Source organism: Anoplopoma fimbria, chromosome 24 (genome assembly GCF_027596085.1).
Source record: "Anoplopoma fimbria isolate UVic2021 breed Golden Eagle Sablefish chromosome 24, Afim_UVic_2022, whole genome shotgun sequence".
Classification (NCBI taxonomy): Eukaryota; Metazoa; Chordata; class Actinopteri; order Perciformes; family Anoplopomatidae; genus Anoplopoma; species Anoplopoma fimbria.
Genome location: NC_072472.1, coordinates 20,145,462 through 20,169,107, shown reverse-complemented (window position 1 = coordinate 20,169,107; position 23,646 = coordinate 20,145,462). Strand labels below are relative to the sequence as shown.

The 23,646-nt window shown below is 39.5% G+C and overlaps 1 protein-coding gene across 2 annotated transcripts in view; it reads right to left on the bottom strand.

Annotated features, from left to right (window-relative positions):
• The window catches only part of dlg2 (discs, large homolog 2 (Drosophila)), a 175,941-nt gene that overhangs the window by 5,745 nt on the left and 146,550 nt on the right, over positions 1-23,646 (bottom strand). Inside the window, exons 15-25 of one of the 2 annotated variants that reach the window (XM_054625181.1) lie at positions 21,522-21,581; positions 19,202-19,354; positions 15,776-15,932; positions 13,366-13,468; positions 10,984-11,028; positions 7,992-8,106; positions 7,392-7,568; positions 6,794-6,869; positions 5,070-5,166; positions 3,142-3,192; positions 1,659-1,760 (exon numbers count right to left, since the gene is read on the bottom strand). In XM_054625181.1, the coding sequence (XP_054481156.1) occupies positions 1,659-1,760; positions 3,142-3,192; positions 5,070-5,166; positions 6,794-6,869; positions 7,392-7,568; positions 7,992-8,106; positions 10,984-11,028; positions 13,366-13,468; positions 15,776-15,932; positions 19,202-19,354; positions 21,522-21,581 (1,136 nt within the window). Of the gene's footprint in view, positions 1-1,658; positions 1,761-3,141; positions 3,193-5,069; positions 5,167-6,789; positions 6,870-7,391; positions 7,569-7,991; positions 8,107-10,983; positions 11,029-13,365; positions 13,469-15,775; positions 15,933-19,201; positions 19,355-21,521; positions 21,582-23,646 lie in introns of both variants that reach the window. The other variant, XM_054625182.1, reaches the window with a different exon arrangement.

The window sequence follows — 23,646 nt, the reverse complement described above, 5'->3', positions numbered from 1 at the left end:
TAAACTGAATAAGCTGGGACACCTTGTTGAATTTACCACAAAGTAATGAAACAATAGTGGAGCCTCTTTCTCACACTACTGAGATTGTTGGTGCCAATGTACTTCAAGTTATTCTCCAATTAAGCCTCTGCTTTCTTAACAAAAAGAAAGAGGTTTATTTATTAAGGAGAGATATGTGCTGTAACAAATCCCAGCGTTCAGTGGCGGTCTCCTCAAAAGAACTGCGCTAAATGTTTACCTTTAAAGATATCCACTCACATGTTTAATCAGAGCTGGTCCTGAAATTTGCACAAATGAGCAATAGTGAAACGCAACATTTAATGTTGTCACACGTTTCTTTTTCCTTTGTTACTTCATTAATTAGATAATACACGGAGGGCAAGTGGGGTGGATTTTTCACTTATGAGCTACAAACAGAATGTTCTTAGAGTTTTGGAAAATAAGGAATTCCTTTTGAGCATTGTTAAAATATAATGTGCAGGAAAAGTTTTGAGCAAATAACCCTGGATATCTTTAAAGACAAGAAGGTGGTTGATAATTAATTATTCTACACAGGTACTAAGTGAACTATTATCTAAATCAAACAAATCTATATAACACCAGTGTCAAATTTCAAACTTATTGTACACAACTGATTTTTCAAAAGAATAAAAGGAGTAGAGGTATTTGTGGGGACAAATTACTTCAAAACTCACGCTCTAGACAAAGGGATGAAAGAATGAACTGAGCTCATCCACTCACTCACCTTGGTGCCCTGAACTGTGAGCAGCTTTATATGGTTTGAAAGGTACATTGAAATAAAAGAGATGAGTAAATCAAAACATGCACAAGAAAAACAGCTCTGGCTGATGGAGAACACATCACATGCAGAGAAGAGTCAGCTGTTCTCTTTAGGAGGAGTCAGAATGGGGTGAACTCGGGTCACACACACAAAAACACCAATGAGAAACAGTCCTTCCATCTATAGCACTATGGCAGCATTACATGAAGTTACATGGACTCTTACAAAACATAAAAAAAATGTTTAGGCCCACAGTGAACCAACAACAGTACATCTGATTCACGGTATAAGAAAAATAGTTCTTAGTGATAAATAAGCAGCATTCAAAATGTCTCCCCTTAGCGCTGTGTAAGCGATCAGAGCCTCTAGTTTCACAGTAAAGGTTACCACATTGAGAAGGTGGGTCTGATTACAAAGGATCTGTGTGGGCTGTCCCTCTACCACCATGTCATCCACTGAAACCACCATCCTCATCACACAAGTCAAATTTTCAGTTCTCCGTTCAACGTGGAGGCACGCAGGAAAACATTTCTTTAAGAATTCAAGGTAACAACTGTGAGTAATGAATATGCAAATGGTCATTTCATGGGTAAAGTGTTCCTTTACAGGGAAAAGTTCAGTACATTAGAGAACAGTGGTGGGATGAGTGGTTGATAAACGTTCAAACATCACACTGACTCCACATATGATCATGGTCATGACTGATTAAGTAACAGGTTAACACATTGAGAAACACAGACAATAATCATCAGTATCACATGATGCCAATCTACAACTCTCATTGTGTAACAGCATGAACACAACCTGTAATCTCACAAAGGTAGTGTTTCTATGAAAACTCAAAATCAATTCCTGCTCTATTTCCATTAATACTTACGTGGCACACAAGAGCCAAATTTTTCTGGGAATTCTGATATCAGATCATCATTGATTCTGTCCTTCATCGGCCCAAGGATTATGACGGGTCTAGCATAATTAACTGAAAGGGAAAACAAAGACATTTTTAAAAGACAACATTGATTGTTTGTGCATAAAAGAAAATCTTATTGAGGTTATGTTCCATGTGGTTTGGGCAGTGGAGCGTTAGTCCTTGTTTGTGTGCAAATATGCATTACAATATGCTACTGTAACACTGCACATGTCTCACAAAATTACCCAGCTAATATATATACAAAAATAAAATACAAACACTTTATTTAGATTACTTTTAAATTAACCTATTCAATGTGGAGAGAATGTAATGAGTCTGCCACCTCACTGCCCACTCTGTTACTTGTGTATCTTATTATTTCTGCTGTATATAACATTTTTCTTATTCATATAAAGCCGTGGTTACAACAGTTCCTCTTTCTGCCAGAGAGAGGGAAGTTCCTCCTGAAGCGAGTCGCTGTATAGAAGGGTGCTTCATTCAGTTGTATATAGTTGTACATGAATTTACAATTTTTCTAATCTGAGTTATGTTCATGAATTGGTTTGGACAGTCTAAATCTGTCCTGCTCAGATGTGCATTAGACATCACATATAAAAATCCATGGAGCAGAGCCACACCGCCAAACTAAAATGCAATAAATGCAACAACAGAAATAGAATAAAAGTAGAAAGGATATTGAACTGTTTTTGTCACTTGACTAGTAAAAAAAGAAAATGGCAATTGTTGTTAGTTATTATGGTGACAACACATGTTTGCGGGCTGTAAAGTGTTGTCATAGCTCGCAGGGAAGAGTGTAGAGATGGATAGCTAGTTAGCTATGTGGTTTGTAATTCTCTGGAGCGGTGGGGAGTGAGGTAGAGGGACAGTTAGACCAAGCACTGCTACTGGCCAGCAGTTCAACTCATCTTCTGTGATCAGTGTGGCATCAAAGCATGGTGGAATTCATTTAGCTAGCATACTAGTTGGCTATTTAGGTAGCAATCTAGTTTTCTAATACCGCCATGCTTGAATGCTTCTCTGGTTACAGAATATGAGCTGTCACTTATCTGTTGATAGCAGTGTTCTTTCCTACATTGTGATAAGAGCGTGTGGATGAAGCATTCCATTGTAAGATTTGACTCATTAGCCTACTCTGGATATCTATGCTTCTTAACGTTATGGATTTTAGTCGGTACTGCAAAACCTCACCTCAGTGAGTCCACGACTTGCTTTAAAGTCAGTTAAGTTTATGAAGTTAGCCGGCTACAACAGTTGAAGTGGCAAAGGTACACATAAAAATGGCTGCCGCTCTGACCATCACACTGGGTTGTGTTTGTTCTACTGATTACATTTGTCTGTCCTGACTGGCTGTGAGAAATGTAAGAGTGAAGCCTATCAATTAGGTTTATATGTTAAGGCAAAGCTTTGATGACACATTTAAGTAACTTACTTTCTTGCCGCATCACAGGTTCATATGAGAGAATGACATCCTCTTGACTCCCTGGTGGGGCACATTGTGAACAATGTTAGTATGTCTTTAGGACAAACACTCATTACTGACATAAACTACGTGCCATATTTAGTTGACTTCCCCGGCGACACAAAAGTGCATAAATACAGCTCATGCTAAATCAATGAATCTCATGGTAAACTGTCAATTCAAAATTACCATATCATTTTCCACAATTTCAATCACTTTCAAACATGTATTGATAATTTGGGCTCAAGTTTAGTATTTCCAGATTCTACGAATTGTCCCACTTCAAGACCTCAAACCTGATACAATATGGCATTACACTTTTTAAATATTTTAAACAGTTACCTGATGTTTTTGTTACATCAATGTACATGCATTTAGCAAACCATTTGAGTTTTGTTTGACGTTCTATCTCAGCTCATGTTGTTGTTACTTTCGATCAAAAAAGTTGATATTAGTTTCCTTAAACTAAAACATTTTTTTTTACTCATCCAGTGATAGGAGCAGAAAGGTCAACATAGCAATAAAACAGGAACCCTTAAAGTATTCAACCTAAACAAGGAAATCCTGAAGTAGCCCTGATTAGTGGGTAAGGGCTCTTGGTTCCTAATGGACTTTTCTACTAAGATCAATATGAAAGTATATTTTTGTATCCAAAATGACTGCAACGTTTACTCCAACACAATACAAAATAACGAACAGATGTCACTGTGGCATGCTCCAAAATTCTGCTTCAAACGAACATGCTCACAATTACAAAAACACTTTATTGGTTTATGCAATTGTCATGCAAGCATGCATCAAACATGATCAACATCTAAGGAAAGGCGTTATTAACGGGGGCTATTGAATTAAAACAAAGTTCAGCATGCCATTAAATGTTTGGGAGGCTCCTGGACACAATAATCAGTCTGGGGGCTCATTAACAGAGTGCAACCTGTAGGACCGGTGCTGCTTCCAGAATATTTGGAACCAACCTGTATCAGCCAGTGTTATATTAAAATAACAAAACAATGAATCCTCTTCTGACTGCATTTAAACAAGTCTCAGTCAAAAGATCAATCCTGGTTCACTAAAAAAGGAGGTATATCTGTAAAAAGTCTTTACATGACTTTATTTCCCATGACCATTATTTAAAAAGATAAGATGAAATGGCAAGTGGCACCATTTACCATAAAACAGACCAGAGAGAGAAGCCAAATGCCCCCTGGACCTTGAGTTTATCTTTTGACAGACGTGACGTCTGTCAAAAGATAAACTCAAGGTCCAGGGGGCATTTGGCACACTGAGAGGCAAGACAATTCCAACAAATGCAGCATGCAACAGGCTGTTGGTAGTGAGGTGTTCGACGTAGATGGAGATGAGGAATCATTCCTGAACCCACTTACTGAATGTTTTTGTCCCATACCCATCATCACCTATCCCCAGGATGTCCTATTTGCCGTCCAAAGAGAGCCAGAACAGAAGAAAGAGAGGAAGGAGGACAGCCGCAACATAAGCAAAGGGTTGGAGGCAGTGAGAGGAAAAAACTGCAGAGCCACAGATCTGTCTCTGTCCAGACACTAAACAACCAGCAGAGGGAGCCAGCTATATGATGAGCACACGAGGGCTGGTTCACACTCAACCTAAATCCTCTCCAAAGAGAAACTGGGTCGTACAGTATCACAATATGGGGACGCGTCACACCAAAGTGAACTGCATTGACTTGGCTTGTCTTCTGCTGACTGATGAGCATCTGAGCCAGAATGTCTCTGACTGTGGTCCAACAGAACGAGACAGAAAACAAAGACAACGTGGAATGATGGAGAGAGGAATACAGCTGTGTGTCCCCTATCAGCCCTACACGTTCCCTACACTGACTCTCTGCATGGAAGCACATGTGTGTCTGTGAGCTTACTTACGGTCTGAATCACTGCCATCCTGCTCACCCTCTTTGTTCTTGTAGAATGGGAACTTTCGTGTAAAGATGAAATTCTTTTTACGTTTATCATTGAATGACTGTGAAGGGAGAGAAAGCATGGGGCAAACAGGAATATCTGTCACGTTCATGCAGACAAAACAACAGCTTGCAGAAAGTGGGACGTCAAGAAGTTTCTTTCGCCTAGATTGTAAGAAGGAAACTTCAAAACTACTCTGATAGTTTATAAAATGTTACATTTTAGGTCTAAGTATATTAAAGTTGTTTAAGATCCTAATTAAATGAATGCTGTGTTCTATTTTAAGTTAGACCACTTTAAACGTTAATCGTTTAATTAGGCAAAAAAGACAAACATGCTGGTTCCAGCTACTAGAATGTGAGGATTAGCTGCTTCTCGGTTTTATATAATTGTAGATGTATAACTTTGTTTTGGACTGCTGATCTGACAAAAGAAGAAGATGTGATGGGCTGTTTTCTGACACAGTTAGATGTATGCCTAAATTATTTGATATACAGTATCTGAATAAATTCTGATACCAAATGGTTTGATTGAATTCCAGATCCACTAGCAAAGACTGATATAAATAAATATATTTTATATAAGTGTACAATATACAATATATATTATTTATCATCTTGTGATTTTATGGTAGCTCATTTAGGTAGCTAAAAAAAACAAAATAACATACATATAAAATATTTTCATTACTGAAAGAAACATTTTCTCAAGCAAGGCTTTTCAGCAGAGGAACTTTTGTCAGATTAATGCTCCTGTTCAGCGTTATATAATTAGTACAGATACTTTACAGAATCTGTCTAACGTTTGCATAAGTTAACAAAAAAACGTATCGGTTTACATCTACAACTGATGTAATAATAGTGTAGGTCCCAGTACTTCTTGATGTGCCACAGTTGCATCAGAGCCATTTAAAATAAATGCAAAGTGAGAAAAAACTGAGATCATGCTATGAGAGAAGTAACATAACTGGGGTTTAGTCATAGAAAAGATTATAATAAGCATACAGACACATGCAGTGATGGAACCAAAAGTAGGAACTCATGAGGATAAGACGTGAAATGATTAATATGCTCATTTAAAGGCAAAATACTGCTGCTGATGTGGAATAGTCACACAGGGCTCCATATGGAGTCATGCTAGAGTGAAGCGACGCCACAAACTTCTTTTTACACCTGCTATGGTGGCTTTAGCTTTAAGTTGTATAAATGAAATATGTGTGAAAAGTAAAATATGTGGTTTATACTTAGAAGAATAAAGTTTACAGGAGCAGGAAATGGAAGTGGAATGTGAAAAACAATGACAGAAAATCCAAATAAGCCCAACTCTTATAGTTCCTGATCTTCTGTATCTTTTACCGGACACTAAAGAGAGGAAATTTTTTGTCATTCCATGATTTTTTAAAATCTGTTTTCTTTGATGTAAATGAAGAAACACATACACATGATTAAACAATTGAATAATTTAAATCTATCAAACTGTTCAGACTAACTTATGCATGGACATCAAAGTGCAGTGAGGACTGCAGGGCCAAAGAACCAACACTTGACAAATGATGGGGCAGTACACAGAGAGCCCTACAGTCACTGTAAATACTTCAAAATGAAGTTACATCTGAGTCCCACTATGAATCATCAACCATCCATGAGCTAATATAAATTGCCCATTACAGCTCTAATAGAGGTGCTTACCCCTTTTGAATCCAGGGAGCCCAGCTTGGCATTGAACTTCACCGTCTTTAGACGCGCTCGCTCTTTCCTCTCCACCCTGCAAAGCAAAAAGCCACGTCGGTGATCAACCACAGAGATGAAATTAAATGACTCAGGCTGACGAAACGCTGAACCACACAACCACTCTGGGTGAGCACAAGTCTCATACACTAGTGTCTTAAAATGTTTTATCTCCTTAGTCATTGCTTCAAACCGTGTTTGTAGAGGAATATCACTACCAACTCAATGAGGTGTTCAATATGTGGTTGGATGTGTGTGCTGGGTTCAAGTTACTGGGATTGGATTTCTATGTCACACCCTAGCAATGGATGATTGCTTTCCTTTTTAAAATCATATTTGTTTTCGTTCCAACAGCACCAGTGGGTGCAGAGGACTCTTGCTGCATTATTTTCTTTATTGAGGAATATCAATAAGTTGGTCTCTTTTGTATCCCGGAGGCACTGTCGTCTCATTGACTAACAACTGTTCCTCTTTTGGGACGATCAATATCTTTCACACAAGTCACAGACAGACTTCTAGAATTTCCTCAACCAGAGTGAGGTTTCTGTCCACTGCTCACCGTCTCTTGGAGGGGATGACACCCATCTCTTCACTGTCCCCTTGTGGGGTGACACGGCGGGCCTGCCACCACTCATCATCTGAGGCGTTGGTGACGTGGAGGATGTCTCCATACCTAAAGCTGAGCCCTTGGCTGGGGAGGCCGCTGTCCTTTGACTTCTCGTAGTCAAACAGTGCTCTGTTCAGTGGAAGATATCAGGATTATCAGGATTAGTAAAGCAAAAGATTCCACCATGTGAGGCCTTTGTAATTGGGTGGTGAGAGACTAGAAGCACTGCGTTACCAGGTCAGAGAGAATAGTGAATGTTGGTCCATGGGGGATCGCTATATTAAGAAATGTTCTTCTTTTTCAGTCACGGGTCTCAAACCTGGCTTTGACATGTATGTGTGCGCTCAATTATTACATTAACTCACATTTCCTCAAACATCTGTATGAAAAGTAAACAGCCCAACCCAACGCAAGAACTGTACTCATGTAATATTGCCTGGAATGAATCAGTGCAGAAGTCACAGAATAAATTCGGGGCATGGAACGGAGAGCTTTTTCATCTGAATTTAGCCTGAACATCCCAAACAAGGATCAAATCCGAAAAAGACCAACCTGACATAGAGCGATCTCTTTTGATTGGTTCGCAGGGATCCTGACCCAGAGCTCATGCTGTGGTTCATCATCTGTTCTCGCAGGTCGTGGATTTTGGCCTCAAAACGTCCGTACTCTGCAAGACAAGATTAGAGGACAGCCCATATTGAGACTGAGAGTGATACCTGTTGGGGGAAACGTCTTGATTATTCTCTGTTCAGTGAAGTTAAAGGAGGGAAGTGTGCTTAAAAGGTGATATTGTATTTCACTTTTATTGTGAGATTATCACAGTGCACAGGATGCCATCATTTAAGTACATGGATATATACAGTAGATATACATCTTTAGTCCTATATTTAAGTTTTTGCTATTTCTTTAAACATAAACCTCTTAAAATATTATGTCTAAGTTGGTGACAAGTCGTTTGCTAGAAATATGTAACCAATGCTCTAGTGAGGACATCTAGTGTCAGCGTCTAGATTATATTTCCTCCAGTCATGTAGCAAAATATGTCAAACTGTCTGCAATGGACAGCTTTTTGACATGGATTTATTCTAATAATCTTGGGACCTGCAAGTGGCTACAAGCCAGACTTGACTGTGACATAAACTGATATTCAGACAAAAATTATAGAATAAACCTGAGCATATTAAGGTAATAGATAGATGAGAGAATAAATGTAAAACACATATCTGAGGTAATCCTTTGTGTTTTGCTACGACATTAATCTGGAAATCCATTTATTTTGTTTACACCGATGCACCAGTGTTTCCAGTCACTGACGTCTGGAGACATGAACTGAACTGCTCTTAGCAAAGTAAACCAGGATGTCAGGACGTGGAAAGCCGTCACACCGTTGACAAGTATGCTTCCCCTGATAGTGCTGTTACTGTGAGGATAAAAAGCTGATATCTTGAGGCATTGCTGGCTAATCTGTCACAAAGATCAAGCACTTAAAATGCTTGACATGTTCTTTCGTGAAAACAACCCAACACAGTGTGCATTTTAAAAATCAGGGAGCGTTAAAAGATTATGTGTAAATAGAGCTGAAAATACTACAACATTGTTTTCTTGTTTTTTTTGTCAGTGTTATCCAAGAAAACTCGCTATGATTGTCTGCAGGCTGCCACACTTGCATCAAAGTCTTCCATGCTTCCTCTCTGATGTGCTTCTTCACCATCCCACCTCTAGGAGGCTGAAATGAGGAGATCTCATTTCATACCTGGATAATCATCTACAACACGATCCAACTTTATGAACTAATATTTCCAAAAATCTTTAAACTTTAAACAAATCTTCCTCCCACCCATCTTATTCTAAAAAAAGTCTCACATACCTGTCTGCATGTTCACTGTGATGTTATATCCTCTACTGCTCTTATAGTTGACTCCCCTTATGCTCATTTTGTCTGGTCTCTACACACAGTCCATTCCTATGACTCCATAGTGCAGCTCTGAGTAAAGAGACATGGACACCCTCTCCCTCTCTCTCTCTCTCCTGTGGCCCCTCATAAGCAGTGCAGGGGCGGAGTCAAGCGCCAACGGACGCACCAAACAAGACCACTTGTCTGCTTTATCAGTCGTCACATATATCTGATCTCGCACTAACTGTTTAATCTGGAGCTGAGAAACATGAACAAGTTCCTATTTTCCCAATGATACAAGGAGTTTATTTTCAGGTTACAGATGGCCATTGACTTTGACAGCTGAAGCCACTTTAGCCTGAACTTCACACATACACACATCCCCAAGAGTGTACAGTATATGTGTGTGTGTTATATACTCTAATCCTATGCTAACTCAACTCATTACTTATCAACTGGACTGAACTGATGTCCTTGTAAACCTGCCTGTTTGCCTTTAGCTAATCCCATCTATATTTAAGGAACTGCACATTCTCTACATCTCATATCACTTGTCAAAGTGAATCTGCTTTGGCTCTTTTGAGAATGGTTATGTGTGTCAACTACACTGTAGATCTTTCAAGATACCAAAGTGTTAGTAGTCTTTTGTTAAAGATGAGTGAATATCCAGAATCATCACCCTGTAGTTATCACTGCACTCCATCTCACACACAATATATGCATCTATTTGTCAAAGACAAAGGTATATGAAAATATATTTTTTATATTGTTATGCAATATAACGAGCCAATAAAGAAACATGACTCGAACCCCTCTCAAGCACCTGTACTTTACGGATTTCAGAGTTTCTGGTGGACTATTGTTTTGTTTTGTTTTTCATGTGTTTGTTGTGTTACAAATGGGCTTCAACTGCATTTTGGTTTGAATCCCATGTTGCATATTGACAATAAATTATCCTTATATCCTTGTATCCTTGAATATAGCACCCTGCTGACATTTACCACTAGTGATGCTTTACAAAGGAAGACACATTGCACATAAAACTGTTCCCTTGGTACTATTCAAATGTTACTATTTAGCATTGCATACAGAATAGTTTTAGATTCATTTGAGGTTGAGGTTATGAGATATTCAGTGCTGACCTCTCTGCCTCCCTAAGACAATAGAGGTGAATGGGGTTTCATTTTTTGGGTTCACATCAATGACATTTGTTAACAAAACAAACAGCAATGCCTCTTTCCAGAGACAGCGTCAATGTTACTATGGATCACTGTTGACTGTAACTATTATCTAAGCTATGTAATGACAGAAATACTTCATTGAGCCTTTAAACTGATCTGTGTCTGCATGTACTGTTAAAAGCCACCTCAAAGCACAGTATACTTAAAAAGAGGATATTATCTTATTTAAATCTTTAAGGGGAAGAAGAAAGGACAGTGTTTGAGGGGTTACGACCTGGGAGCACAGGGACAAACCGTAAAGTGAAGAGGGTTTAAAAAGTGCATGTGCAGTGCAGGTTGGGAGAGGAAAGGGTCAGGTGTGCTCATGGTTCAAAGGCTTGGTGAGGAGGAGTGACTGTCTGTGATCATATTCACTCTGTGGTGAATGATGCTAAAGCTCAGAGCAGCCACAGGTGCCAACGGCACGAACCTGGTGCAGGAGTGCGGGCCCGTCGCGGTGAGCATAAAGCAAGTTCTGATGGGTGAAAAGAGAAAGCAGTTGTTAGTCCCAGAGATGTTTGGAGCCCTGTTAGACATGGCACCTCTTACGGGAAGAAGACAACGAGCTGGATAAGTGAGAGGGGAGCATTCCATGGAGTTTATTTTGGAGTCATCTCTACACTAAGACTCTTGATTACAGAATGATTCTACTGATCATGGCCACACTACTGAAGAGTCTCCTATGGGACGGAGCAAAGTCAGTCTGAGCTTCTTGGTCTTCTAGGTCATGTTTGAGAAGCAAAACCAATCTAAGACCAAGACAAGTCTCCTGAGGCTGTTGTTGGCAACACTTTTGGCTCAGATCTGGGTAAAATGGTCTGGACAGTTTGTGAGTTTGGCACCTCTGAGACATGAGAAGTCTCTAACCATGAGTCACTGCCTCTACAGCCCTCCAGCAGATACTGCTGCTGTTGACCTTAATGAGAGGAGGCATGCCACCAGTCAAAGCTGTCTGATCCACTACACGTTAACTTACAAAAGGTTGGCAGACAGTCTGGTAGATTTAAATTTGCATGAACATGCCCTCCATAGGTTATTTACATTTACATGCTGCTGCTACAGGACCAAAAATACCACTTATCATTTTAAGACAAGTAGAATGTTGTTTGTTGAATCAGATTATATGATTACATTCTTCTCTGAACTCTTCGCAGAAACTTTATGTCAGTAAGGAAATTCAAATGATTCAACATTTCTTGTCTTTGGACTTTGAAAAGGCCAAGGACTGGATCATTTCAGAAAAAATAAATTTATTGTATTTAAAGATAGAGATAGCAAGGTCACGTAATTGTCATTATACTGTCACTCAATAAAAACTGATTCCCATTGCCATCATCTAACAAACTTGGGGAATGCACAGAGCCAGGCTTAAACCCACATCTCTTTTCCTATTTCCCAGACATGTGATGATCATGATGTGAACACTTTGTACACAACTTTGTGTAAAACCAAAACAGCCCATGGACACTTTCACTGAGACTCTGAGGTGCAGATTGGTGAAGTGACACAACATGGAAGCAGAGCTGCCTGAAAGCCCAATTAAATCCTTAAACACTGCCTCTTATTCATCTTTTAACATAAAATCCACATTAAGCTTGGTTTTCCTGCAAATTTAAGAGAGGCAGAATCTTAAGGGTACAGTGTGTAGGAATCACATTAAAGGGTCTTGTATTATTCATCTTTTGTCCTAGATTTGTGGATGGGCTGTTTCTAACAAATCACCCTGATTTGTTAGAAACAGATGGTTAACATTGTGAAACGGTGGGGCGTAACGTTGTAACACTTGGTTAACATTGTGAAACGGTGGGGGTAACACTTGGTTAAAACGGTGGGGTTGTAACACTTGGTTAACATTGTGAAACGGTGGGGGGTAACGTTGTAACACTTGGTTAACATTGTGAAACGGTGGGGCGTAACGTTGTAACACTTGGTTAACATTGTGAAACGGTGGCGGTTCACCCTGTAACCACTTGTTTAACGTTGTGAAATGGTGGTGGTTAATGTTTTACCACGTGGTTAATGTTGCGAAACAGAGGTGGTTAACGTTGTAACACATGGTAAACATTGTAAAATGGTGGCGGTTAGCATTGTGAAACGTGGTTAACGCTGTGAAACAAAGCAGTTACTGCTGTAACCAGTGGTTATAATTACAAAACGGTGGTGGTTAACGTTGTAACACATGGTTAGAGTTGTGAAAAGGTGGTGGTTAATGTTAATGTTGTGGTTAGGTTAAGGTAACAAAATCACTTGCTAGGGTTAGAAAAAGAATGATCTGAATTGAAATAATTGCGCTTGTAACATAATGTAACGTAAACTATGGACATAATGTCATTTGACTTCGTAGCTTAGCGTCTTGTGTTTGTTCACCACAACTCCCTCACACCCTTACCGGACTTTCTTGCTCTTTATACATTTTCATAGCGTCTGCCATTGATGCTGATTGGTTAACATTGGAGTTGGTAGAAAGCCTGGTGCATCCTATAGAGATAATAAAGACTGCCTTGTGTGTCGGTTTCGGACGTAGAGGGCCAAGGCCGAAGCGTTGGTACTTAATGTGCTGGGGGGGAGACCAGGTGGAACCCAAAAAAATGTGGTCAATGTTTGTCCCTTCGTCTTTTTTTGCTTTGAATTATTCTTACGCAGTCTTCACCATATTTGAACAGATACTTATGGGGGATGCTTTATTGGGACTGTAATTGTATGATAGTGATGTGTGAATTAAGTTAGCAATGGAAGGTGAGCCTTCACTTGGCCTGATTCTAATCAGATCACTCATTGTCCTGTGTCTGTTCCTGTGTTTATGCTGACTCACCTTCTGGTCTGTACTGGGCAATGATGGTGACCACCTGTCCAGCTCCCTTCAGGGCTGCTGCTGCTTGTTCATGTGTGGCTCCTCGTAGGTCAATGCCATTTACCTGTGTTAGCAACAAGGAACATTCACAGGATTAGTTGGGTGGAATTTCTGTTCTATTGGACTCAGACACTACAATGACCTGTAGCACAAATGAAGACAGCTTAACTTTATACCACACCAGTGCAAATACATGGTTACCTCCAAAGGAACAACATTTTACTGTAGGTACATGTTTCTTTCTTTTTAAAATTCAATTTGAGCCTGTGTCTCGTAGCTGACAGTGCTAAAAGCGCTAACAGTACAAATTACTGCAAATTTGCCGAAAGAGCCTCCAGGGTTTACCTGTTGGGAAACCAGAGGGTAGGTACTGCGGCTGTTTCCAGAAATATGCAAACAAATATCAAAACTTTGAGGGTACAGTTTTGAAGAGATGTGATGCACCGATGACAGGAAAGCACATTTTAACACGTTTATCTCTGACACACCTCTCACTTCACAGTCGGTGTGCTGTCCTTCAGTGTTCTTCAGGGCAACTCAACAGTGGCAACAGAACAAATAGACCTAGCTGAAAGTGCAAAGGGAGTCACATTGTATATGAACATAGTGTGTGTAGAGATAGAAGAGTGTATGGTCTATAGGTGGGGAGAGACAAAGGAAGTTATTGTTACACTTCAAAACAAGGCCGCTGTTACCAGCTGTGACGCTGGTGATGTGTTCACCTAGTGAGTCTGTGTGTGTCATCATGGCAAAATGTGTGAACTACCACAGAGGAGGGTTGGAGTACTTTGCAAGCTGTTTATATGTCTGTCTGTCTGTCTGTGGACAGACTTCGTCACCACGATAGTGTCACAACCGTGCAAGATGAAGTTGCAAACTTAACATGTGCGTAGTTGAGATCAAAATGAAGGCTGAGTCCGAAGATGGGTGTGGTCCGAGCCAGGATGATGGAATTTGAGGGATAGGAAGTTGGGAAGGGACCCCCACTGGCCCCCCACCATATGCCCCTGGCCTGATTTGGTGTTGTGGCTGGTGTGTTCCCATTACAAGATGGTCTGTAGTGTCTGTCTGCTTTGATCAAGGAAGGCCGAGATGCTGATTGGACACAAATGACCATCCAGACAGTGCCATGTTGATTTAACAGGGTTCAGGCTAATCAATACCATAACACTACAATGCAATGAGACAGTGTAATTTGTTGCACAGTGTGGCATTAGAGTGGGAGGAAAACTAGTGGCAGAACAGTCACTTCCTCACAGCTACAGTCCACTGTGTGGTCTGCTCATCATCTCAGTTAGATCGTACATACGTTCACTTTATAAGCAGTTACCTGGCGGTTGTAAATACTAGGACTTCTTTATAAAACCTAGGATTGTTAAGCAGTTGATGCTGACTGAATCAAGTGATCGTTATGCCACAGTGTCAACACACAAAAGTGTTATTGCCCACAAATGCAACTTAAGTGTTATCATCTCGTCAGTTACCATGATCAGGTAGAATGTCACCACATCCTTCTACAGTATATCTTGTTAAACTCGCAGGTGTTTCTGAGAGGGGCCGTGAGGCCTTATGGTTCCGGGTTCACAGGAGAGCGTTGAAATACGTAGTGTCAAGAACAACCGTGTATTTATACAACCAGTCCTTTTAGTTTACATAACCTTGTATATTACAGGAAGCATTGGTTTAGCAAAATTTAAGCCATACCCACATTCATTTCATAAATTAACAGGCCAACATCTGCTATTCTACTGTTTGTTTGGGTTATTGGATGAAAGCCCAACTAAAAGATAACTATAGTGATGTTTAAAGCTAATAAGATACAATACATTGGTTCTGAATAGGAAACCCAGGAATACAATCCAACTTCTGGAGCTATAACCACACCATTTAACAAGATCAGTATGAAATAAAGATTGTAGGACCTACAGTAAATCAGACACACTACACATGGTAATATTGGAGAAATACTGCAGGGATGAGAAAAAAGATCAGGTTGTTCGTGTCTTGCCTTAAAAATGAATCTAGGCCAGTAGGACTATTACACTCTATAAATATGCTGGGAACACACAGGTTTAACCCTTTAAAAGTAGATCTGTGCTAGCATTGTTAAGTCAAGTTAATGTCTTTTTGTGATTTTTATCAGGTAAAAGGTGAGCTGATTGCTTACAATTGTTTGCAAGCAGCTTGTATTCTGAGTTAAGAAAGGCTGTTCTAATCATTTTCAATCAATAGGCCACACATTACTACTGTATAACACATGATCCCAAACTCCAAATCCAGATAGTGACTTATCAGTAAATGATCCAGGACTTATGATCCCAATACCTTTGGAATGTCTTGCAACATGGCTGTGTGTCTTGAATCTACTCACCGATAAGATCTGGTCGCCTCGCCTCAGCTCTCCGCTCAGGTCGGCGGGCCCTCCTGCCAGGATAAAGGAGACAAAGATGCCCTCTCCGTCTTCGCCCCCCACGATGTTGAAGCCCAGACCTGTGGATCCTTTGTGGAGCACCACCTTCCTGGGTTCCCTGTACAGACAGTTCAGATAGTACATCAGCTCTGGGGAGTCGTTGTGTTTCAGCATCTTGGGCTCAGGGCGGCGGAGGACAGAGAGCTGGACAACAAACGCGAGGTATGTCGACCAAAGCCTCAGTGATGCTTTGCTCAGGCAACGGAGCTCAAAGACTGCCGGAGCTCCACGGGGGGATGGTGCTCTACTTAGGATCACTTGTCCCCAATTCAGTTGTGACAGAAAAGGAACCTCGTCACATGCTCACACACTGGTTTGACTTATCCCTCTTTCTCTCACACACACATGCACACACACAAGGATTTATGCATGGGATGTCTACAGATATAAACTGAAGGACACCAGAACCTAAAGGGCTGAATTAGCATTTTCATGGAACTGACCCAATCACTTTAGGCCATAGACTCCCATTTTAAGAAGATGTGGTTCAAGGCAGCCCATACAGCTGATGATATGATTGGGTTCATGTTGTTGATAGTGATGATGATGATGATGTCTTTGTTGACATATATGCTGCCGACGTCGACAGTTGTGTTATGATGGCAGAGAAGTTGATCCCTTATTCAACATGTCAGGTCTGTATTTGTATTTATATGGTCATACTCTCAAATCTGTCTGACTTGAATTTATTTTTCAGATGTTATTGTGCTGTGTAAAACTGTGCTTTTTAACATTGTGGAAGTGTGAGTCAGACACCAGTATCTACTGTTGTTGGACTTCTAGCCCACTTCAGGAGCCCTCTCCTTCCTATTTTTCTACTGTCTAGCTATGTTTTTCATGTATTGTTATTTTCCTTGCTGTAAAACCAGTTGCCCTCCAGGGACAAAAATAAAGTTGAAAGTTTATATAAAAATACATGTATTGTTAAGCACTTAATTAGTCCCTCTAGTGCTCACAGAGAGACAGGGCAGAGTGAAACCTATTGTCTGAAGACAGTAGCTATTCGCCTGGGTTGTCAAAGAGGAATGATATGTAGAACAATAAATAGCACTGAAATCAAACTATTTCATCATGAATGAATGTCATCATGAACGTTAGCAGCATACTGCCACCTGCTGGTGAACACATAAACTACAGGAGCATGAAAAAGCAAAGCATCATTGTGCACTGTGGGCCTTTTCCTGATTATTTGATTTTTTTTCTTCTTGTTCTTCAGCAGAACCAACTATGCGTCCTCTGTGGCTCTCAGCATGTTTCAGTACCCCATTCAGTGTCCGTCCCAGTCAAAAAAGCTGGCCTCCTATTAAGCATTGTTTCAAGACACATCAGTTTCTGGATTTGACTGAAACTTGGTGGTCATAACTTAACCAAAGAGCCACACCACATACTGCTTTATGCTAAACTGTAACACATTTCTGTTTGTAAGAGCATCCTCTCTATGAATTCTAACCTTGAAAATAGGCAGAGTAGATTAAGTCACAACCAAAATCTTGCTGATGTTATTAGAGCTGCAAGGTTCACATGAGACACTGAATCAACCCCCTACGGTAAATGCTTGATTAATCATGGGACATTATTATCTAATAGGTTACATTAAGTTATTGACATTTGAAAAACAGCAGTTAACTCATCTTGTCCCTGACATTTCATAGTCTGAAACATATCTCAGTACTGTAGCAGAGACACCTTAATTTATGAAGATTGCTCTTCTAAGTCAGACTGGATGACACCAGGATGAGGGTATCGATTCAATCAGGTTCTTTTGCATAGAAAATGTTAAACTGAGCTCTCGTATTTGTAAGGAATAGGGTTGTGAGGAACACAGCAGGGTGCAACAAATAGGAGTTACTGAGAAGTTTCTCAAATCTAAAATGAATCAGTAGAGCTATTGCGTCTCTATGATGGGACCAACTCTCTTGAGACATAAGCTGTTTGTCACAAGCTCTCCACAGAGAGCAGAACATCTACTACTGCTTCGATCACTTTTTATTAGTTTGGAGGGTCAAATTACTTTTACTTATATTATCATTATTAATGTAGAGCAAATTACAAACTTGTTATATACTCTCTTCCTCAAATGGCTTTTTAAACATTATCCTTTGACTCTCTGTTCTGATAAGGCATGACTCCAGTGTCTGTCTTCTATTAAGTAATAGTAAGTCGTATGTAGCCACAGTATTTATAAAATCTAACGGTCCTTGTTTCAAATGGAAAATGACAGAGGAATTTAAAAAGTAAAGAAATTCATATTCTCCAACAGCAGCATTGTTGCCTTTCAGCAGCATGTGGCAAACAGGCAGATGATTGGTTCCTTGGATTGGTAAAGTCATCTGTCAGACAGTTACACTGGCATACAACTGTTCAGTGGGCAGAGGATTCACATTCACACCAGATGGGGAAAACATTCTACCATGAGATTAAAAGTGAAATGACCCTGCATTACATGGTACATACATTCTGTACTTCTACTACTACTGCTACTACTTCACCAGTAAAAAGTATGTTTTGTGTCATTGATACAAGCAGAGCAGTAACAAATAAGTGTGGACATGAACAGCAACATGGCCCAATACTAACACAGCATCTCATCTGTCATATGATCTGTTAAGAGATCTACTGGTGTGACAGGTCGTCAGAGAAATTTACTCAAGTAATTTGCTAATGAACAATTTTGAGGTACTTGTACTTTTCATTCGATGCTACTTTATACTTCTTCTCCACTACGATTCAAAATGCATTTTTGCCTTTATTTGATCGTTTTAGTTACTTTGCAGATTCAGATATTAACACAAAATGTAATTAACAAATAAACTATAATGTCATATTATAGGTTAAGGTAAAATTAGATGTTTTCTCATGGGGGGAAATTTACAAACTACCAAGCAGTTTATTAAGTCATTAAAATGAGCTCCACCTTTACCAGCTGCAACATTAATTATAATTCAATAATATACTAAACAGTATTCTGAAATGGACCCTTTTTGTGCTTTCACTTAAGTTAAGTATTAAACGAACGTACTTGTTACAGAGTCTTTATACAGTCTAGTGCTACTGATTACTTCTTCCATCACTTTCCATAACATTGTTTAGGTGATAAGCTAAGAGGCTCCTGCTTAATCAGAGCTCTGAAGAGAGAGGAAAGAGAAGGGAGGAAGAGCATGCTAGCTTGAGAAAACAACACTGAAGTGTTGTTCATGAAGGAGCAAGTGAGCTCATGGGAGAAAACCAGGAGGTTATAAAGGACCATATGGTATCATGGCATGCCATTCATATGGAGGGATGAGACATAGGGGTGGAGGGCAGAGAGGTGGTGGTGGTGGAAAGTACCTGGTGAAGTCCGAGTCAGGGAACAGGCTTAAGTGATATAGGAGGGGGACGGAGTGGAGGAGGCTTTTGTCGCACTCCACTGGGGAATAGTGTCGGGGGGAGGGTGCTTTGTCACATATTTTGTTCACAGTGCTGTAAACTGGCTCAGGAGGCCTACAGTGGAGTGAGAGACAAGAGCAGAGAGGTTAGTGTGAAGAGACGAAGGCGGGGGCGAAGGGTCTGGGATAAACGCAGATGATGGAGACACACAGATGAAAGACAGGAAGAATAATAGAAATAAAGCAGCATGAGACGCAGTAGAGAGAGTAGGAAGAAGTACTGCTACATGGTGTAAATGGTTCTTGGTTGTTGCTGATCAAAACACTGAAGTCAGAGAGAGCACGCTTTACATGTTGAAAAGAAAAGATACTTGATCTAACTCGTTTCCTGGCAGCTACACTAATATTATGGCTAAAACTAATGATTACTTTCATTATCCCGGGAACTGTTGGAATCATTTTAGATCAATTGATTAATCGTTCAGCCAGTAAAATATCAATAATGATTGGAAATTCTCAGGGCGATATCCCACAGTCAACAGTGATGTCATCAATAAGCTTTTTATGTGACCAACAGTCTAAACCCCAAAGAGATTAAGTTTACTGTGAAAAGAACAGAAAAGATGGAACCGGAGAATGTTCTGCACTCTTTGCTTGATTAATGACTTCAATGAATAATAAACTATAAAAATTGTTGAATTCATGTTCTGGCATTGTTGATCTGACTAATCAATGACTGTTTAGTTTTTTTTTACTTTATTGCAGGAGTGCAGGAGTATTTTGCTTACATATGATGTTCTTATAGCATTCCTAGAATGTGTATGTATTTAATAGTGAATGTGGTACTTTAGTGGACATTATCCATTAAACTATGTGGTGGTGGTATTAATGTAATTTGATATCTAAGAGCTTAAATGATTTATAGTTTAAAGGAATTTAATTTCTGTTATAAAAATGTAGTCAGCAAACTCATCTAGACTTTTAAAAAGTTGTGTACTAATATCTACAGGTTTAAATCATTATAGTCTTAGTCATAAAGTCAGTGAAGTGACTCACAAAGCAATACATCTCTTAAGTTTGCTATTGTTAGCCATCATTAGCTAGTAGTAAGACTGTAGCTGAAATACTCCTGAGTGTGTTGGATTGAGTAACAGTGTTTAATTGCTTATCAATTCAACATTTTGTTGACAGAGACAGATTGTGTTATTTCTTGGGATGTCATAAGCATAAAGTGTGGAGCTGCTCCATAGACAATGAATGGAAGACTGATTTGTGTCGTCTTTGTTTCTTTAGCGCCCAAATTAGTTTTATTCTATAGGTGTACTCAGTGGTGAAACCGAAAATTGGCTAACCGGGACATTAGTTTTGCACTGGTTCCCTTGAAAAAAAAGCCAATGGGACTTTTTATTGGATTTTGGATTATTGCAGAAAACAAGCTCTGTGTCAAACACAAGTTTATGATATTTGCATCAAACAAACACAGGACTTTCAACCAGGAGATCGTTGTTTGTAACGTTGACTTATTTTGTCCATTTATTTTAGGAACCGTAGTCCGTTAGTATCATCGTGTCAGACAATAGTCACGTGACTCATTAGTCACGTCCCATCAATCCTTAGTCATGTGACTTGTTAGTATTGTTCTGTGAGTGACCTGATTCTCTAGTGACATGAGTGGTTTGTCACTCAAGTGGTCAGGTGAGTCGTTAGTCAGTGAAGTTAACAGCTAACACAATCGTTTCCAAAACCTAGATAAATTATTTTGTTGCCTAAACATAACTTCTTATGAAACGTAAAGTGTATTTTAAAGGACACAATGCATGAAATTTTGGCAGAACGTCACGACACGTTAAAAACTAAAGCTAGAAATATAACTAGTGCGTCGATATCAGATGCCAAGGGGCACTGACCTAGCGATGGTATTTGAAGAGTTGAGACTGAGAATGTGTTGGTACATCAGACATCTTAAACTATTGACTTGAGACAAGGGAACCGGAAGAGCAAAAATGCAGACTCATTTTCTGTTTTTGGACACATTCTTGCACTACTGTATAACATGTATGAATTGTGAAAATGGTCTAAGCTTAGGTAGAAACATTCAAAAGTACTTCAGAATTTATACATAACATATAGTCAAGCATCCAATTCATACTGTAAAGGGGCTCATGCTTAAAAAAAGTGTAATGATGGAATTTCTATTTCCAACAACTTGTTGCGTTAAAAAACACATGCGATGAGGAACATGCAGAGCCATGCAGTAGGTGACAGAGACGCTGATATCTCACCTCAACTGGAAGTGCTGGGAATCAAACCTGTGACCCTCCCCGTCATCTAACGAGGGATTTCTAATGGGATGGAAAAAGTCGACTTTTCATAACCAACCATTGATCACCATCTTTTATCATGAAATGCTGTATTCTTGCCATTTGAATTCACACTGTTGATTTTCTCACACATTAAGACACCGATGAAACACACACTTGGTGGCTTGCTGGATCGAACAAAACGTAAATCTTTTGCTACGTTTACACCGAGCGTCCCCACTAGGCCGGAGTTTTATGGCACCGAAAACGGAGGAGTTTGAAAAAGCAGGGTTTCCCTCATAGTGTGGATGGCGGAAACTTAGAAGTTTGGAAACGATAACGTAGGAACCAATTATTATGTAGAGCACAGCAGATTTAGAGATTACAGATTTATGTTGTATACAGTAAAAACGCTAGTACTACACAGTAACAACAACAGTACTATACAATGTAATTTTAACTGTAACCTTTCTGCAAAAATGTAGCTGCATTTAACAATCCCCTCCTGGCTGTTATTATGTTTGTAAACAACAATATGATCACACCATTTTATTTGAAGTAAAAGTTTTGCTTCCTGGATTAATATTCGTCCTATGCAGTGATGTTGCCTCCTGAGTCATTATCTGCTTTATTATAACACAGTTATAGTTGTAAATCAGTGTCTTATTTTCCTCATCCTGTCTCATCAGGTTTTGAAACAAATGAACCAGGTTCCAGTCCCTCCTACATGCATGGTTCACCATCCTGACCTCGATCCAAACTCTTTGAATCCATACAACCTTCAGATTACCCACAACATATACAGAGCTGACTATGGACGTTTGAGGCGTAGTATAGAAGAGGAGTAAGTTGTTATTACATATAATGAAATCTGTTTAAACTACATCTAAACACAATTGTTTCATTATAACACAAGATCATAAGAACTAATGAAGGAATGAGAATTGTTTATTTTCCTCCAAATTACTTTATTTATTTTCAAATACAATCTTTTTTAAATAAAAAAGAAACATTTGTTAATACTGTAATACTGTATAGATCGTTTTTAGCTGCAACGGTAATGATGTGTGATCCTCTCCATACAGGCGATACCGGCCTCTCGACTACCGTGGCTTTGTCAGCTGGTGATATTTAGGACGACACATGAGGCTTGCCATCCCGTCATGTGTTGTATTTCAGAAACGCAGGGAGTTTCCTGATCCGGCTGGTCAGAATGTTGGCTTCAGGCTGCTCCTTGACAGAAGAGGGACACATGGCGGGCAACACCTTCTCCTCTGTGGGTCTCTCACACTGGGACGACAAACACGAGCCTCATCAGTTCATCCACGTTCTCTGTAAAAACATAGGATTTAAATAGTCTTTTTATTGTTTTAAACTAAGTATGCTTCCTTCCTTATTTATATTTTAAAGGTATTTCACGCTTTATGTTCATTGTATTATGTTTGTTATAAAAAATAAATATTATTTTACAACCTACTGTATGTAGGGTCTGTTTTAACTGGCTTTGCTATTCATTAACCCTTCGTTGACTATGGGAACAAGACCTTATAGACAGATGTTCCTGCAGATGTTGTTGCTTGCTCACGGTCCTCATTTTCATAATACTAAATGAAAAGTCACAACCTACAATAAAAGAATGCTCTAACATCATAACAAAGTCAAAGGTTTACAAGAATGTCAGTCCGAAATATGAAATTCTGGAGTTTTCATGAAACTGTCAAGCTCTGTATTCCCCATAGTCCACATAAGAGTATTCCATGTTAGCAAATACTATATCTAAAAATGAAACACAAAAGCACATTAAATGTATAACATACCTTAGCTTCTCAGGTGAGTATCCCTCAGAGTTCCCCCAGACAGCTGAGTGCCAACAGATACCATCATTTGAGAAGTCTGTGTGCCCTCTGAGACTGTTTGTGGACGGTCTGTTCTCGGTACCGGGTCCTTCTGTGATGTACTCTAAAAGACAGAGACAAATTTATTCTTTAAAACAAATTTGCATCAGATGAAACAGTCAACACCTATCAAGCTAAACAGTCATATCCCGTGAAAAATTAGCAGACAACAAATATGCATGTAAGCACATGCACAAGGACTCACAATATTA